We start from the raw sequence: 19,915 nt of genomic DNA on the forward strand, positions 1-19,915 counted from the left end.
TATATATATATATATATATATATATATATATATATATATATATATATATATGTTTAAGGCAAACTTATCCTTAAAATATATATATATATATGTACTAAGAAAACGCCTTATAAAAAGATGACTGTAAAAAAAATTAAATTAAATAATAAAATAAAAATAAACAGGTGACTGTAAAACAATACAGGATTGCAGAAGCCTGAACGCCAGTGATAAAACCATTAACGTTGGGAGAAACCCAATAGTCCCAGCAAATCAGTCACACCTGTCGGAACAGGAACTTGTATGAGCAGCTGCATTGACACTTGTCCCCTTCAGTTTCCCTGGACACTAAAGGCCACTCACTGAAGGTCTCAGGTCCAGGAAGAGTGGACTGTGTGAGTGACCAGGAGCTGTTTCCTGAGGCCCCTTGTCCTAGAGCTGCTGAGAAGTGTCCTGAGTCCCTGTGGCTAAGCTGCCGGCAGCTAAATGTGTGGGTCTTCATAGCTCATTTTCTGCTTCCTTCTGACCTTACACCTGAGTCATCTTTTATTTATGTCTTCCCATAGCATTTCCATAAGATGATTGTGGTCAACACCATTCATCAACCTCTAATGGGCTCAAATGGAACTCTAAAATCCCCCAGGGACATGCCTTGATCTAAGAAAAGAAAAATTGCTAATGGCACTTCTTAAACTAGGAATTTATGTCTTCCCCTAAATTGACCTTGTAGGTTTTCTCTGTGGATTCCAATAGGGAAATGACCTTCACAGGCCCCTGCACCTCCCACCCCCACCAGCCGATGCTGACATCCTCCGCCTGCTCCTGTTAGGCTTCCAAGCCAGGATCACCGGGGACAGAATCACGGCCGTATGTCATGGCTTTTTCCTCCTGCCATTCGTCCTTTGATTCACCGAGTATTTATTGCACCCCTGCTTTTTCCAGGCAAGGTGCTAAGTGCTGGAGACACGATGAGCAGACAGTGTGCACTCTCATGGACTTCACACCTAAACAAATAATGACACAGCTCTTATTCAAAGGAAGCGGTAAAGTGAGCTCTGGAGAAGCGTAGATGCTGTGTGGACTCTCTGGGCAGCTTTGGCAGGCTCTGCCGCCCGACCCTCCTATTAAGACAGGTCTCTGGGGGCAGTGGGGGAGGGGCAGGGGGGCAATGACAGTGTATGGGACACATCTCTCGACCCCCCTAAATCACCACCAATTTACTCAGCCCTTTGGTGTGAAGTCTCCACCTCAGTGGACAGATCGTCTGCCTCTGACCATCCCTGCCCTGGCTGGGGGTCCCCTGTGCTCTGCCCCCCACCAGCTCCTGGCTTCTTCCCTCAGACAGCAGCCCAGTTACTGGGTCCTTCCAACCTAAGGCTCAGGTCCCTGGGGGATGCCACCTCCCAGAGGTCTCCCGTACTGTGAGGGAGGAAGAGAGATCAGAGCATCCTTAGGGCAAAGCCCACTCATCCTCCAGTAGGCTTTGATTTGTTTTACAACGTGCAAATCTCCTTTTTTGATAATAGAAGTAAAATACATATTAAAATAAAAGTAGCATTTATGTAAAATAATGCTTTACTTAAGATATTTTATATACAACAACATTTATATTGAAAATAACATTTCAGAAATGGCTAATGTTAAAGTTCAACGTATTCCCATCTTTAAGTCGATTGCCAGAAAGAACCACTTTTAACAGCTTGGAATTTATTTTTCTAGATATGTTTGTGTTTATGTAAACATATGTGTTTATCTTCATATTGTCCTACATCTTCATATTCTCCTGCGATTGGCTTTTTTCATGTGAAAATTCATCACGACTCTTTTCAGGACAGTACATATAGACTTCCCTTCTCTATGCCAGCTGTCCGGGATTTCCCTGTAGGAACACACCGTAACCTCTCAGTGAATCAATCCCCTGTTAACGAACACTCAAATTCTGCTGTATTTTGTTGTAATAATCTTGTAGCAATGAATATCCCTGCATAGACGGTCTTCAACTTAAGATGGTTCAACTTAGTTTTTTCAACCTTAGGATGGTGCAAAAGTGAGCTGCATTCAGTAAACGCCATACTTGGGATATTGAATCCGGATCTTTTCCTGAGCCAGTGATAGGCAGGACGAGCCTCTCTGGAGATGCTGGGCAGTCGTGGGGAGCGCTGCCCCCAGTCAGCCAGGCGATCAGGAGAGCCCACAACCTGGGCTCCCCCAACCGTTCTGCACCCACACAGCCATTCTGCTTTTCACTTTCAGTGCAGTCATCAATGCGTTGCGTGAAATAGTCAACACTTTGTTATAAAATAAGCTTTGTGTGAGATGATTTTGCCCAGACTTAATTCAGTGTCTAAGCATGTTTAAGGTAGGCAAGGCTAGGCTAACCTTGATGTTCGCTAGGTTAGATGTATTCAATGCATTTTTTAATGTTTATTTTTGAGAGAGAGAGACAGAGAGACAGACAGACAGACAGCGTGAGCAGAGGAAGAGCAGAGAGAGAGGGAGACACAGAATCCCAAGCAGGCTTCAGGCTCCAAGCTGTCAGCAGAGCTTGACGTGGGGCTCAAACTCAGGAACCATGTGCCAAAGTCAGAGGCTTAACCAACTGAGCCCCCAGGCGCCCCTCAATGCATTTTTAGCTTAACTTATTTTCAGCTTCCAAAGAGTTTGTTAGGATCTAATTGCATCATAAGTTGAAGAAGTTCTACATACCCCTCTGCATCAAATTCTTCTTAGAAAGGTATTTTGGGTCTAATATCATGCATTTTTACTGGATTTTCATACACAATAAAGTGCTCTCCATCACCCTTCACTTACCACATGGCTGGATGGACTGATGAACTCCATTTGCTTCTAGTTTATTCCTCTCCCAGAGCTATCTACCCTACTACCCACAGTAGGCTCCAGCACTTAGCTGAAGGGTCTGTTGCTGAACCTTTTATTCCAGTTGTTACTGTAATTGTGCAATTTATTTAATTGGTATATAAACTAAAGAGGTATGAGGGGGAAGGAAAGCATTGTCTAAAAAAGCGTTTATGGCACATTTTTTTGATCCCCAACTTGAGTTAAAAAAATTTTTTTTAGTAACTGATCACCTGCTGCAGTCGTATCAGATTTGGTAGCTTCCATTGATGCATCCGTTTCATCAATAATGTGACCGTGTTTCTGAGTTACGTCTACTCTCGATCTTTCTTGCCAGTATTCTCTGGAAAAACATCCCATAGCTGTTTGGTTTAGTTGTAAATTGGATTATCGTTTCTCCTTAGAAATACTTAAGAACCAGGCATATGTTTTCTAGGGCAGCTGATGAATCTACTTGTAAAAGTTGACTTTTAGCCTTTCTGTTCACCCACCAACGAGATATGATGTTCACCCTAAACAGGAGAGGTATAGAAAGTCTGGAAATCACAGATGTTGCCTTTGAAAGTGAGAGAATATATACAAACATCCCTTCACTCTCTAACCTAATATGACATTAGAAATTATTTTACAGCCTTTCCAAAATCTAAAAATTCTTTATGTGACAACTGTGGGTACTTAATCATTACTTGATGGATGTATAGATACACAGGGAGACACATTTCTATAGGGTTGGCTATACAGGGATCTCCAATTAAGTCAGAATGAAATAAGAATTAAGCCACACTGCATTCACTCAACAGATATTTGTTAAATGCCAACTATTTGTTAAATACTAGTTGACTGGTAACTTCCAGGTTACAGTTAGTAGTGGGCACCCTGGGTAATAGTGCTGTCAAGATGCTTGTCATGTAGCTAAAGACTGCAGGCCACAGGGAAATGCAGAAATGAAATTTACTCGATAGATCAAACAATCTTGGAAATGTTCAGACCGCACGCACACCTGGTTAGTGGAGCAGGAGGCAAAAAGACAAAGAAATGGTTTTCTCATGAGATCTGTGAATTCTCTATATCCCCTCAAGGCTTGCCCACCTAACCTGAAGTATAAGCTTTACTGACCTTGTCTGGCATTTGACAGAGCCCTGCAGAGACCACAAGACATCTCACTGCTGTGTTTTCTCTTCTAGGATATCAATGAGTGTATTCTTGAAAACTATCCCGAGTGTTCCAACCCCCGATTATTTTACATCATTCCATATTTTTGTGGACAGCATCCCAGATGCAGGTAAAGACTAAAACAGACCACAGCTGGAACCGTGGGCACCTCATGGGAATCTCTTGTATGCCTACCTTCTCAGCCTTCTGGAATTCAGTTGATGTTTACTATTAATCTTTAAAGATTGCATTTGAGACTCCGAGTGTCCTCTGTAGGAAGAAATTAACAGATCAAGATCTGACAGAGACTTGGGGACCCTCCCATAAAGATGTGTAACTGGAATGCCAACTAGATTTTTATTCTTTACTCCTAGCTGTCCCTGCTCAGCCCAGGAGATGGTAAAGACCAGGGGCAAGCACCCTACTGCTCCCGCATAGTGTTGTCTGTGCTTCATCAGCAGCTGTCCGTGCCTGCATGCCCTAATTGGGTCTGAAGCACTGGGTGCTCACACCCCAAAATCTGAGAGTGTCTCTCTCAGAAGACACACCTAGTAGGAAAAGAGGAAAGGGCTTTCTGGTACTCAGCCCCTCAGCCGTACTCGGTGCAAGACCTTCTCTAGAAAGTGACTCACTCAGATGCTAAGGCCCTCCAAGTGTGGTCTGCCCACCTCCTGCCGCATCAGCATCCCTAGAGCACTTGGTAGGAATCCCCACCTAACACCGTGCCTGGGGCGGGACACTGATGATTCTGCTGAGTCTGGTCTCGCTACAGTTTAAATTCATCATACTAGACAAACGTGTAGCCTGGAGGGAAAAAAAATGATAGTAACAATGGATCTTATCTTCACACGATGGAAAATAAACCCTGCTACCCAGAAGTGACATTTTCCCACAAAGGGAACCCGATTAGAAGGCCAGTGTGTTCCTGAAAAGATCAAGAGAAGAAACTTTCTGAAGGACAGCTCGTCCATTGTGCTTCTGGCCTGCTCAGTTGCCGCTTCAATTTAATTCTTACGTGTGTTTGTCGTTATTACTGCTTTGCTGAGCTTCCTGTAACACAGGACTTTGTTTACGGCCTGAAGTCTGGAACTAGAAGCGTCAGTTTTCTGCTTTAACATAAACTTCCTAGTTCAGAGGCCTCTCCACTCTAATCCTCACCCCTATGTAAGTGCCCCCTGGTTCATGATCAGTGCTTCAGACACTGGGAAGATTCAGGGCCAGATGACTCACTTTCTGTCACAGTGAAGGTATTTATTCCAAGAAACATGATCCTAACTCCCTCAAGTGGTTTTTTTTTTAAATTATATATTTCCTAATTTTGGGGAGAGAACTCATGATTTCTTACCCTGGTGCACACATGACGATTTTCAAAACTCTTTCAGAATTTCCCCTTGTTCCCTTTGACAGTTATTTGAGCTGGGTTAGGGTTATTATAACAATTTTTCAAAAGAGAATCTGGTTTGCCCAAATTCCCTCAGATGGGAAATGCCAGCCATGCCTGGAGCTCAGCTCCCGTGACTTTGTCCGTTCCCTTCTCGCAGAAATGCGCTGGGCTCAGAGATCTGCCTTGCAGATGAGATTAGGCCATTTTCCTTCTGTTAAAAACAAAAACAAAAACAAAACCCAGAAAACAAAACAAAAAAAAAAACCTTGTCTTTAAAATCTTTGAAAGAAGAAAATGATTAGCAGACATGACCTGAAACCGATTTTGATTTCTATAGAAATGCTGTATCAGTAAGTTTCAGATTTCAAATCTTCTAGCTTTATTGGTTAGGTCCTTCTCTTAAGAAGCCATTCTGATCAGCCCCTTGATCAGTGTTTATAGGACCTGACTGCCTGTGTCTGTATTCTTCTTCCAAAAAATATTTTGACCAGGGCCTTGGGGGGCAAGGCACCGCACACAGGTCAGCCTGGTAGTGGGGGAAGGTGGGAAAGGCAATGGCCTCCTGGTGGCAGCCATATTAGAGCTAATCTTTAAGGAGATGGGATGGGCTCAGTCAAATGGCGGTGGGTGGGTTGAACATTCTCAGCATGTTGTTCCTGCATTTTGAAAATGACTCTTTGATTTAAAATCATTTTTATATCCATAAAGGGAGCCTGGTGAGTGGGCCCTTGAAAGAGCAAAACTGAACGTGAATGAAAACTTCCTGCTTGTGGGGATTCTTGAAGAGTTGGAAGATGTGCTGCTTTTACTGGAAAGATTTTTACCTCATTACTTCAAGGGTGTGCTCAGTATCTACAAAGACCCAGGTAACTCGTTTGTAACAAGCTCTTTGGTGTTTTCAAGGGTTCCTCACCTTGAACGGGACTCGGGCAGTAAAAGGAGTGAAATCTCTTCCATTAATGAAGAGGAGTCGCCCTGGCCTTCAAAGGAAAGTTAGAAACTGGAAATATAGATGCCCAAACAGGGAGCTTCAGGTCCAGACCTAAACTTGCCATGTTTGAAAGGCCTGATGGTTTCATTTCTCCCTTTGGAAAGTGAAACTGGCAACATTTGCATTGACCTTGTCCTGGGTGTGTTGCCAGAGTCCACTGATGGAAACGGGTGTGAAGGAACCATCCGTTGATCCCGTATTTGGGCCCTACGTCCATCTGACAAAGCACTCTGGCATATACAATTCTGGCAACAGAATAGACGCAGAAGCAAATTGAAAATGCAATTATGATTTTATTCTAACAAGTGGAGTGGTTTCCAAATAGACACAAGCAATGGAATGCAGCAGAGGGCAAGTGCAGGGGGGCCCGTAGTATCACTGTAAATATAATTACTTTCAGAAATCCATCCTTTATTTTTCTTATTAGCATTGTATCCGGAGAGAAAGGCAAACAGCATTGGTTCTTTCCTATTCTCCTTAGTCCACTGCTGCCCTCCAAGTCTTACAAACTTATTCACCCAACGGTTTGCTGTTTCATCACCCTGAGATGGAGACAGTCTTCTGCTTTGTAGAAATGAGGAGCAGTAGAAAGTTTCCCCAAACACAGCCCTAGTGCCTCCCGTTCACCGCCGGGCAGGGACCTCGCACCCCACATCGGGGCCAGGTACCAATGCCCGTGTGAACTGATCTTTGCCCAGAGCAGCCCTGGATCCGGTTACATCAGGCGGCCCCTGCCACCGCCGGGGGTGTGCAGGAGGGAGATGGCCGGCAGGTGGACGCCATCCTGGGTCTCAGCTCTCCCCGTCTGAGATAAGTTCTGACACACACGTGACCAGGAACCCTCCCGTGGGCCCTGCAGGTGTGTCTCTTCAACAGGAAATGCGGTTTGAACAGCCAGAAGCATAATAAACCCAAGTCACTTTTTGAAAGTAGGCCTTCCTCTTAATCTAAAGAGCCGTGCTGGGACCAGTTTTCAGCTCCATAAGAGAACATAAACTCAGGTCTTTGTGCAAGGCGAGGTCTTACCCCAAATTAGACTTTTTCAAAGAAAAGGTTCAGGTTATTTATTGTTATTTCCACTCTTTGGCTTTATTTTACTGTGTAGTATGGGTGTGTGCATGAGTGCTTGTGTGTGCAAATGCATGTGTAACCCAGGTGTGTGTATGTGATACATAGTATGAGATGCCAGGTAACAAGGGCCTGGGTGGCTCAGTCGGTTGAATGTCTGATTTGGCTCAGGTCATGATCCCAGGGTTGAGGGATCAAGTCCTGCATTGGGCTCCATGCTGAGCATGGAGGCTGCTTAGATTCTCTCTCTCTCTCTCTCTCTCTCTCTCTCTCTCTCTCTCTCTCTGCCCCTCTCCCTTGCTCATGCTCTCTCTCTCTAAAAAATAAAAAATTCTAAAAATATTTTTTAGAAAGGTGAACAAAATCCTGGAGACACATAGTTGTCAAAAAAAAACCAAAAACCAAAACCAAAACCAAAACAAAAAACGAACACACTCTCATCCCAGTGTCCGAGAAGAGGTTTGGTGAGTCTGTACCACACGCGCCGTCCATCCTTGGATCGGGAGCTAGTACCGTTCACGGGGTGCCGCAGCCCAGCCCACGGGAAGTCGCCATCTGGGGTGCGGGCCTGATAAGTTAGGTGTTTTATCTTTGTTCTTCTTAAACGCAAATAAACCACAAATAAAAACCATAGACCCAAGAGCCCACTTACGTGCTATTGTCAGTATATCTTCTTGACTTCTCAACTCTTAGCTCCATTTAGATGGGTGACTTCTCAGAAACTGGGCCTTTGTCCCATGATCTTTAAGCACATTTGGAACATATTTCTGAAAATTAAGTTACTATTAGCTCTTGTGACTTCAGCCACAATCTTTCCACCTTATAAGGATTTTTATCCTTTTGAGTTAGGCCTAGGAACATATTAAACAATCCGAGGCTTGCCGCCTTCGAGAGGGTAAGGGCGGTCTGGCACTCCTGTGTGGTGGCATGAAAGGTGTCCATAAGGCTGAGGCCAACACATGGCCAGTTCACACAGTCCAGCTATAGTGGTGGTTAAAATAGTGAAATATGTCTATACTGCCCTCAGCGCCCACACTTGCCGCCTGGCCGCCCCTTGCCACTCCGCCGCATCCCACAGTGAGGTAACAAAAGAGGTAATTCACAGGCATAGAGGGAGTCTTCAGGACTCTGGCCCAGGGCTACACTCAGCAAGCGTCCTGAATGCAGGTCCTGAGTGGGACTGGGAGCCACATATTTTGCATACCACCCCATGTGACGCTCTCACATGACATGCATGTAACAAAACGAACCCTTGAATGATTGCTCAGAACTTGCCAGCATGTTCTGTGGCCTCTCGGGCATCTTCTGGAGAGATTGTTGTGGGGGTGACCTTGACAGCCAGGCAGCCCCACCGTTGCTCTGTCTCGAGGAGTTCCCCACCCCCTGGGGCGGGGGACAGGAGATGAACATCACTCTGGGCCGCCTCCTCAAACACTTTAGCCTCTGCAACGACTAAGCACCTGTACTGTTTTCTCGTGCTCAGCGCGTTGGTGTCAACCAGGTTAAAGGAGGGAGTGACCACGAGTCACTTGAGTGATCTCATACCAGGAGCTGGCCCAGCCCATTTTTAGTTTAAATTCTCAGATTATGGCATGATGAAATCATTGCTCTTGAGGCGCCTGGGGGGCTCAGTCGGCTAAGCCTCCGACTTCGGCTCAGGTCAGATCTCACGTTCGTGTGTTCGAGCCCTGCATCAGGCTCTGTGCTAACAGCTCAGAGCCTGGAGCCTGCTTTCAGTTCTGTATCTCCTTCTCTCTCTGCCCCTCCCCTTCTCATGCTCTGTCTCTCTGTGTATCAAAAACAAATAAGACATTAAAAAAAAAGAAAAAAAAGAAATTGCTCTTGCCCTTTTTAAAGAATTTTATAACTGAGTAGCCTAGAGAATCGAAGGAAGAAAAACAAAAATCTAAGACACTGAGGGACCTAGTGACCCTTGAATCACTGTAGATGGACCGACCATAGAGCCGTATTGAAACACAGATGCTCTGCTGGCCGTTTTGCTTCGATGCTTGTCTTGTTATTTATTTGTTTTATTTTTTTACATTTATTTATTTCTGAGAGACAGAGAGAGGTGGAGCACAAGTGGGGGAGGAGCAGAGAGAGAATGAGACACAGAATCTGAAGCAGGCTCCAGGCTCTGAACTGTCAGCACAGAGCCTGCTGCGGGGCCTGAACCCACGAGCCATGAGATCATGACCTGACCGCGAACCGTGAGATCATAGGTTAAGTGTCGACCAGTCTCATTACTGAAGAAAAAGCATTTATAGCAATGCCTGTCTGGGCAGCTCGTAAGAACAGTTACATCTGTTAGTCAAATGGGTTGTCACTTATTCGAGATAGGAATGATACCTCTTAATGCCTTCCAAATAGTACTGCTTGCTTGAATAACCAATCCTATAAGGAAGTTAATAACTTTCCTACATAATAGTTCAACTGTTTGCCCCCACCTCATCCATTTCTTGTAGGAAAGTATGCTGACCAAGAAAATTTGTCTCTTCCCAAATACATTTAAGGACCTTAATTTTTAGAATTTTTTAAAAAACGTGTTTTTTATTAATGTCTATATTCTGTGGAGATCCAGTTAGCATATCTCAGAAGAAATGTGTAATAATAATTACTCCAGAGGAAAATAACAGTGGGTTTTAGCACGTGAATAACCAAGAGAACATGCTCAGATATTTCTCGCCAGCCGAGGTGGGGATGGGGGGGGTCAGGGGCACGTGCAGATGGACGTCCAGGGAAGTACCCTGAAGGGAGCACTCGGTAAACTCCACTCAACCTTGGTGTGAGTTTGAATTAGGGAGAACCAGACCGCAAACCGAAGTCCTGGGTAAGAACAGCCGAACTCAGTAGTTCGACCTACACAGGTCTGATTTTTTTTTTATTGATTCATCTTGATTATATTTGCTCATTACTTACCTTTTCAAAGTGAGAAACTGGAGCCAGTCCAGAGAAGTTGAAAAGCTGGTCCATAGCCACCCACCCAAATGTGGAAGTGAAGGGCAGAACTCGACATGTTTCTGAGCCATGAGTATTAATGTGCTTATGAATACTTTCTCTCCTTAGCTCTTACAAACTGACACACTGGGAGCCACCAATATGTTTCTTAATCATAATTTCTTCAGGAGCTAAAATCACAGTGGTGTTAGGAGCCAAAACAAATAAGCAAATTAATTGAAGGCAGAGAACATGTGAATATCTGTGATAGGAACAGTTCTTAAATGAAGGTCCCTGGACTTGGCAAATGACCGAGCTGTTACGGTTCAATAGCGCCACCTAGCACCCAGGCATTGGAACTTTATGACTTAACATTAATGCCCATTACCTTTCTCCCGCGTGGAGACTTGAAAGCTCATGTATCCAATTCTTTTCGCTTGTATTTTAAATACTTTCCGTTACTAGCATTACATATGTATTCATTTTCACCCTTTTTCCCATTACAAATGTAAACATTGGCGCCACAGTAGGGAATTTACTGGACTTCTGTGGGCTGCTTTGAGACTCTGGTCACCAACCATTACAAAGGAAAAGTGTGTAATTCCAAACAAATGACTGATGTACTAACCCTGCAGAGTTCATTCATAAACTGGGCGCTTTTAAAATAAAATATATTTTTTATTTAAGCATTTTATAAACAATGTTAGAGTACAAATTTAAATTTTTTAATGTTTATTTTTGAGAGAGAGAGAGGGAGAGAGCACAAGTAAGGAAGGGTCAGAAAGAAAGGGAAACACAGAATCCAAAACAGGCTCCAGGCCCTGAGTTTTCAGCACAGAGCCTGACACGGGGCTCAAACTCACGAACAGCGAGATCATGACCTAAGCAGAAGTCAGACGCTCAACCAACTGAGCCACGCATGCACCTCTAATTTTTTTTATGATGCATGAATGATAATCAGACCTTCTATTAGGAGTCTAGTAATGTACTCTGAGTTCATTCGCGTTGTTATATTTAAAGCGGAGGACTTTTATATAGAAAATAATAGCAAGTATGTTGAAGAGAAAATTTAATATGGTATACTACAGGAAAAATTCAAGTTTTCATCGATCTATCAAAAAAAAGGCCAGACCGAGTTAAAACAATACTAAGTGATTAGACCCTGGTTTATGTATCATAAAGAAAAGCCATTCTTTCAGGAAAGAACACTGAGGTGGGAATTACAAGAGACTCGAATCCTCTTCCTGCCACGGTTCTGCCCACATGACCCAGGGTAAATGCAATTTTGGTGACTGATCACTGGAGACTGTATTATTATGATACTAAAGCACCTAGTAGAATGTTTCAAGGTGGCATGTGCTGCCTTTTGTTGGTTAGCACAATTATCCGGTGCTTCCCCCTCTAAAAAACAGCAGTCCTTGAAGAGTCCCCATGGATTATTTCCAAGCTTAGTTATGGCGGCTGCCGCCACCTAGAGGACAGGACAGAATCCTAGATGGAGAGTTCTAGGTTCAGAATCTGCTCTTCCCTATAGCTGGCAATACTGAGGTGACCAACTCAACTCTCTGGCCACGATGTCCATCCCTTTCCTTCCATACCGAATGCATTTCTGTTGAGAAGATAGGATATGATCACGATTACAGCACGGAATGTGGAGTAGACAGCCTGGGGGCTAAAGCCACTACTTCACTGCTGTCAGCACTGGCAGGAATTATCCCGCTAAGCCTCAGTCTCCCCACTGTATAAAATGCATAAACAAGGGGTACCTGTCAGTTAAGCCTCAGACTCTTGATTTCGGCTCAGATCATGATCTCACGATTCATGAGATCGAGTCCAGCACCAGGCTCGGTGCTGACACTATGAAGCCTGCTTAGGATCCCCTCTCTCCCTCTCTCTTTCTCTTTCCCTCCTCCCCCCACTTGTTCTCTCTCTCTCTCTCTCAAAATAAACTTAAAAAAACGAAATGCATAAACAATACAATCCACTTCTCAGTGTTGTCATGAGATACACCTGATCAAACCCTCATAAAGCCCTGAGCCCAGAGCCGCGTGTGGAGGAGTTCACGATTTAACTAGTGGAGAGCCCGCCACTCCGCAGGAGAGAGAAGGGCCTGTGTCCGTGAGAAGCAGGACATCAGGCTGTCTTTGTAACTTCTACAATAAGACAGAGAGAGCGAATACATGCCAAGCCTTGGCTTATTTGGACAGTGACAACTGGCCTATAAAATTGTGTGCTTTTAGGAAGTAGTATTTTTTACTTAGGAGGAGGGGAACAATTATTTTCTGGCTAATACACTATTTATGTAACAATTATAGGGAATATGTTTTTTGGAAGTTTTCTTACAATGACACCTTCAGAAGCTGAAAACACACATCATCCTAGTCATTGAGGAAATTTTTTTAATCATTTGTTTTTAAGCCCGAAATCTTGCCAGAATTATCATGGAGTTAAGATTTTAACTTTATTTTTATTTTATTTTAGAGAGCATGAACCAGTCAGGGGAGAAGAGAGAGAGAGAGAGAGAGAGAGAGAGAGAGAGAGAGAGAGAGAGAGAGAGAATCCTAAGTAGGCTCCACACTCAGCATGGAGCCCAACGCAGGGTCCGTCCGATCCCACGACCCCAGGATCATGACTGAGACAAAATCAAGAGTCGGGGGCGCAACCAACTGAGCTACCCAGGCACCCCTAAGATTTCAACTTCAAATGAAACCCACTGTTGATACATAATTGGGGGCAATTACCATTAACGTTCGCTGGATGTTGACATTTGCAGACTGTTATATGTCATGTTATTTAGTAGCTATAGGAGGAGTACCCAGAGATTTAATGGATTTTATTCTAAGTAAGACTCTAAGGCTCAGTTCTTGAGAAACCTTGAGTTTGTTTCCCAGGAGCAAAGTTAACTTCACAATGCTAATGAATCAGTTAAACTTTGTCCAGCAGGTGGCAGTGTCTGCACTTTCTCAGGGACACGCCAGTCGTTTCCTAATAGGCTTGCATCTGCAGACGGGAGTTTACATAATACTTGAACACAGAGGTATAATTATGTCCAATTTGGGGACTAAAAACAGGATCACAAATATCAAAAAGATTCCAAGTACAATTGATTGTAGTAGTCCAGACTACATTATAGGAGAGCCAATGGGGTAGGGGTAAAGGGAGTTTTACAATCAAATAAGTTTATGTGGGTTAAATAAATACACAGTATAAACTCTGGTTTTGCACAAATAATCCATCTCCCTACAATGTCTGTATTAAACAAATGCTTTTTTTCATCCTTCATTTCCACTGATGTTTCCCACTTCCTATTGCTACAACAAAACCCAAAACCATTCTGGGGCCTCGTAGGGATGTAAGTTATGGCTGGGAGAAATTCAGACTCTTCATTTACAGACACCAATGACATTGTTTAACGAACGTAACTGTCATTTATAAAAATAGTACTCCTCTTGCTACTGGTTCATCTGCCATCAGTGTTCTCCATGAAGATTTGGTTTTTTCGCTAGCCATGCCCTAGGCTCAGATACTAATCACGGTGGTACTAGATGACGTGTGTGTGTGTGTGTGTGTGTGTGTGTGTGTGTGCGCGCGCGCGCGTGCATTCATTTGTGTTCCAACAACAAAACCCTTATTCTAGCTCAGTCATCTCTGAATAGTGTTGGGTCAGAAAATCAGCAACAGTTTCTAAATAATAATAATTTGCATAGCAATTTACAGTTTAGAAGGCTCTCTCACATAGATTATCTCATTTGATTCTTCATGAACCCTCCAGAGTTGAGAAGGACAAATAGGCTTTGTCTCATTTTAAAACAAAGAGGCTGAGATTCAAAGATGTTGAACAAACTGCCCGCAGTTACCCAAGTGACCACAGGCATTCAAGCTTCTGTCCCCAGAGCCACCACTAATACCATAAACCTGTGACCTTCTAAAGAATCTTCATATTTAATCACTCAGAGGTTAGTGGGTATTAAGCTTTCATTGTATGTATTCCAGTTGAAGATAAGAGCTGAAAAATAAAATCCATAGACTATATTTGTTCAGCCTATGATCTGTCCACTAAGGAATTTGAGGTCAGAAAACATCAGAGATCGCTAAGGTACCGTAAGCTGGTGTATGGTAAGCCACAAAGAAGAAGAAAGCCCTGGATACCTTTATGGTGGGGGTGCGGGGTGGAGGGAACAGTAGTGCTACATCTTTAAAATAGTATCTAAAAACGAAAACTGAAAACATACAACTGTTTCAACTGTAGCTTTTGAGTAAGTAGTTTAAATTAACATAAATATGAACATCCCTTTAAATTCACTCTTAGACACTTAGAAGGTTTTAGTGCACGCTTCTAGAAGGGAACTCAATAGCTTGACTCACAGGACTGTCACTTTTTCACAAAGACAGCCTTTAGTAATGGGTATTTAATTGATCTTATGAAAGCTTAATTTGCAGCATATATACATATTGTGTATGTATGTATATATATATATTTTTTTATAAAACAAGTGTCTGTATACTTCCGATCTTTTCAACCACAATTGTTCATTTTATTGGAAATAATTACCATGAATTTTATATTTTTAAATATATTTTTCACTCATTTCCTGATTTTCTCTTGCCTTGGTACCATCCCTCCTCCAGTAGAAAGCATCTCCAGTTTTATTATTTAAGAGAAGGAAAATAGGATTTAATTTACATTGATTTTTCAGTAATAATTTTCCAAAACTTTCCGTTCTGTGAAAACTAACATTTAAATTAACATTGAAATTAAGCTAACATTTAAACTATAAACTGAAAATTACAGAAAAATTCAACAAACACATTCAGCAACTGCTTGAACGTCTGCTAAAACTCCAGTCCTAGGAAAGGTGCTAGGAAGATCTAGAAAGCAGTGTCTGGCCTGAGAGCCATCACAGATAGGACCAGGAGTACTTCCCGGTGGAGGTGTTTGCGCCTCGAAGGGAACATGGATTTTCATCACGTCCATAGACGTGGAAGGAGGTATTCTCGGTAGAAAAAGTAATATGAGGATAGGCCTGGAAGGGTGAAGATGCAGAAGCACCTGGAATGTGGGGGCCCAGGGTGGGGGTCCTCCGGCCCACGCTACCCCTTCCTGCTGACTCTCCCTCTTGGAGCTGGGGACCTCCATTCCTCATAACCCAGTCACCCTGCTGTCGCTAAGCCAGTTCTGCCCGAGGCGGGAAAAGTATCAGCAGCCTCCTGGCTCTGTGTGGTACAACCTGGAGCTGAGTCACTCACACCAGCCTCAGAACCCGCGGCCAAGCCACAGTTGCCAGAGGGCCATGTGTCAACCCCGAACTCCCGCCCCCACAGGCCTGACCAGGCCTGACCCCCGCCAGGCCTGACCCCCCCCCCCCCCCGGCGATCCCTCACTTCTCAGCCACATGTCGGGATAGTACCAGGTCCCCAAGTTCCTAGCACGAGGGCTCTTTTCCTTGCTCTCTTTCCGTCTCCCAACCTCAGATCCAGCCACCCAGTAGGCTGGGGACACCCACTGGCTACATGCCTTGCACTGTCGCAGTGGCCCCCACCACACTAATCTCCCAGATTCCGTCCTTTGCCCACCAGCATGGACTCCCTATCCTGGGTCTCACCTGGCTGTGCCCCCCACACTGCTTCTGGACTTCCTGGTCTCCCAGGCTGGAAGCCCTTGAGATCATCCTTCCAGAACAGTCTACCTCAGCCCCTGCCTCCCACACCACACATCCTGAGAAGTTGATGTCCTCTGAGTCCCAACCTCATCATCTGGAGAGCCCCGGCTGCCCCCCACAGTGTGGCCAGGCCCGGGGTGTGCAGTTTTCTCTCCTATGATTCATTTCCCCCAACGACAAGCTGGCTAACAATATCTGGGTGTGTGGTGAAGGCCCGGGCATTCTTCTGTGGTTAGAGGTGAATTTCTTCTACTTTAGAATTTAATAACCACTTCTACTTTGAGCAGTTTTAAGTTGAGCTTGACACCAATACACTTCGCACTGAGTAAGAGTATTACTACACATTTCAATTAGTCACCACACATTTCAATTTTTGGACTTTCCTGATAACTCCACAAGCTGAAATGCTTCGAAAGCCTGAGCAAAGCAGATTAAAGAAAAGACGAAAGACCTGACACCCAGGGGTGATAGTCGATCTTCCTAAAAGACCCTGTGGTCTTCCTGCTGTCTCATGCCCAGACTGCCAAAGCCCCCGCCCACACCACGGATTCGTGTGGTGACTTGCTCGTGGCCTCACTTCCCGGACATTCTTTGCTTATAAAATGTACCCCCAGCTGGGGCGAAGTACAATCCTCACCCATTTTGCATGACTCAACATTTTACAATGGAAGCTTCTATTTTTGTTCAGCTAAACCTTTTTCAAATAAAAATATCATTTCCTGATTTGTATTTTTTTTAACATTTTAGACATTTTTATCAACATAGAGCGCTCTAGCTTTTCACATCTTGCAAAAAGTGTTGAACTGTGAAAGCATACGGTGAGAAACTCCAAACATATCTGTGCACAGAACATTGCTGCTTCTCGTGATTCCTTGTGGATTATGCTACGCACATTTATTTCGTTGTCCATCAACACATGGAGAAATGCAGCATAATTCCTCACTGATGAGAAGAGGAAAGTTTTGCTTGTCAAGTGGAAGTGTCAGATACTCCGACTGGAAAGTCTTAGCTCCCGGTTGTTAGCATGTGCCTAGGGATTTCTGCTGTGTTGTCACAGCCAGACACGGCTGGAGCTATTTTTCAAAATTTGTTCCTAGAATTTTATCTCCCTGATTTTCAGCTATTTTTTAAAATATTTTTAAAGTTTATTCATACACTTAGAAAGAGCAAGAGTGTGTGAGCACATGAGTCGGGGAAGGGCAGAGAGAGAAAGAGAGAGAATGCCAGACTCCAGGGACTCTACAGAGCTAGATGCGGGGCTTGAACTCACACACTGTGAGATCATGACCTGAGCTGAAGCCGGACGCTCAACCGACTGAGCCACCCAGGTGCCTCTCAGCTATTTTTTTTAAGGTGATGTGTGTATACAATTAGCAATCCAATAGTACAGGAAGACATCTAATGAAAAGCGACAGCTTTCTGTTCCAACCCCGTCCATCACAAAGGCTGCTTTTTCTAGCACCAAATGCTGTTAGCACAGTTAGCTGTTTCTTGTGATAATCATGACACTACTTATAACCAGGATGCACGGGCTGGTATTTCTTGATTGATTTCTTTGAGACATTTAGTTCTCTTATTTTCCCACCCTCACCTCTCCTTTCTCCCCGGTCCCCCATCCTTCTAATATGGTTTATAGCCACAGTTAGGATGTGTAGTCCTGTTTACATGACTGTGACTATGCATTTTATTGGCTGCTCATCCAAGTAGCGCACCATGATTGTATTTTGTTTCTTGCACAATTTATTATTTTTCCGGGAATTAATTATTGCCTTTTTTTTAAATTTGCCTAGATTTATTTGTGCCTATCAAAATTTATATATGTGCCATTACATCGGTTGTATCAATATTCCTGTTGATGTTGTCATTATTACCAGATAAGAACATTAGTCCCATTTGTCACCCCCGCCCCAGGACGTCTTCCCTTCTTCCTCTCAGAACTCTCTAACTTCCTGCTTCAGTCTGGGCTTACTACTCAGAAGCTCCCTGCAGCTTCCCTCTAACACATTTCTGTATTGGATCCCTGGTCTCCGAATCCCAAAGATGCTGTTTCTTGATTTAATCACTCATTTTATTTCAAGATATTCCCAAGAATTGCATGGGAGGCACATTTGTTGAGTCATTGATGTCTAAAAAGCTTAATATTCTGTCCCACTTGGACTGCCAGTTTGGCTGGATATAGAATTCTTCATACATTAATTCCATTTTTCACTTCTTTTGCCATGACTTTCTCAAACGTTCTCTCTCTCTCTCTCTCCAAGGGTCTTCCCTGTATTTCTCTTATGAAAGTTTACAACAACCTGCCTTGGTATGCTAAGTACTCAAGATACACACATACACACACACACACACACACACACACACACACACACGGTTTATATATAATATATACGTGGTTTGTTTATGTGTATATGTACATATAGAGAGAGCTTTCTTTTCAATTTTTAACATAGTATTTTATTAATATCAAGTATGCAATATAATTATTCAACAATTTTATCCATCACCTGGTGCTCACCAGGACAAGTGCCCTCCTTAATCCCCATCACCCATCCCACCCACCTCCCAGGCCCTCCCCTCTGGTGACCATCAGTGTGTTCTCTGTAATTAAGAGCTGCTTCTTGATATGTGTGTGTCTCTCTCTCTCTTTTTTTTCTTTTGCTCATTTGTTGTTTCTTAAATTCTCCATGTGAGTGAAATCATATGATATTTATCTATGACTGACTTATTTTGCTTAGTATTATACTCTATAACTCCACCCATGTCATTGGAAATGGCAAGAGTTCGTACTTTTTATGGCTCGATAATATTCCATTGTATATACACACCACGTCTTCTTTATCCTTTCATCAGTCGCTGGGCTCTTGGGCTGCTTTCATAACGTGACTATTGTTAAGTAATGCTGCCGTAAACATAGGGGTGCATGTATACCTCTGAATTAGTGTTTTTGTATTCTTTGGGTGAATACTGAGTAGTGTGATTGCTGGATCATGGGGTAGATCTATTTTTAATTTTTTGAGGAACTTCATACTGTTTTCTACAGTGGCTGCACCAGTTTGCATTCCCACCAACGGTGCACGAGGGATCCTCTTTCTCCACATCCTTGCCAACACCTTTTGTCTCTTGTCTTGTTGATTTTAGCCATTCTGACGGGTGTGAGGTGGCATCTCATTGTAGTTTTGATTTGCATTTCCCTGATGGTAAGTGATGATGAGCATCTTTTCATGTGTCTATTGGCCATCTATATGTCTTCTTTGGAGAAATGTCTCTTCATGTCTTCTGACCATTTTTTAATTGGATTATGTGTGTTTGAGGTGCTGAGTTGTTTAAGTTCTTTATATATTTTGGATACTCACCCTTTACCAGACATACAATTTCAAATATCTTTTCCCATTCCTTAGGTTACCTTTTAGTTTTATTGATTGTTTTCTTTGCTGTGCAGAAGCTTTTGATTTCGATGTAGTCTCAGTAGTTTACTTTAGCTTTTGTTTCCCATGCCTCAGGAGGCGGATCCAGAACAAAGCTGCCATGCCCAATAGATAGTTACTTTCAAGCTTCAAATGTCTTTCACTTCTGGGAATTTTTCTTTTTTTTTTTTTTCCTTTCACGATTTTATTGCACCCATTTTCTTTGTTTCATTTGTGGAATGCTGTTGGTCAGATATTTGGGTCGCTACATTCATTTTCTTCTCTGTGCTTTATTAATCTTTCCTCTTACTTTTCATCTCTTCTACTCTTTTTCCTCAGGAAGAGTGCCTCATTTTGTATTCTATTCATTCTATTGAATTTTCTCTTTTCCAGGAATGTTTTTAAGTCTTTTTCTTCTGTAATGTCTTGTTCTTGTTTATTGGATGCAATATCACCTTAGATCTCTGAAAATTCTAGATTTTTG

At 43.1% G+C, this 19,915-nt stretch overlaps 1 protein-coding gene across 1 annotated transcript in view; it reads left to right on the top strand.

Annotated features, from left to right (window-relative positions):
* The window catches only part of UST (uronyl 2-sulfotransferase), a gene marked incomplete at its 5' end in the record, with an annotated part of 185,662 nt that overhangs the window by 127,271 nt on the left and 38,476 nt on the right, over positions 1-19,915 (top strand). The window contains 2 exons of the mRNA XM_029943248.1: positions 4,020-4,117; positions 6,080-6,237. Of these exons, the coding sequence (XP_029799108.1) occupies positions 4,020-4,117; positions 6,080-6,237 (256 nt within the window). The remainder of the gene's footprint in view (positions 1-4,019; positions 4,118-6,079; positions 6,238-19,915) is intronic.

Source organism: Suricata suricatta, chromosome 7 (assembly GCF_006229205.1).
Source record: "Suricata suricatta isolate VVHF042 chromosome 7, meerkat_22Aug2017_6uvM2_HiC, whole genome shotgun sequence".
Taxonomy (NCBI): domain Eukaryota; kingdom Metazoa; phylum Chordata; class Mammalia; order Carnivora; family Herpestidae; genus Suricata; species Suricata suricatta.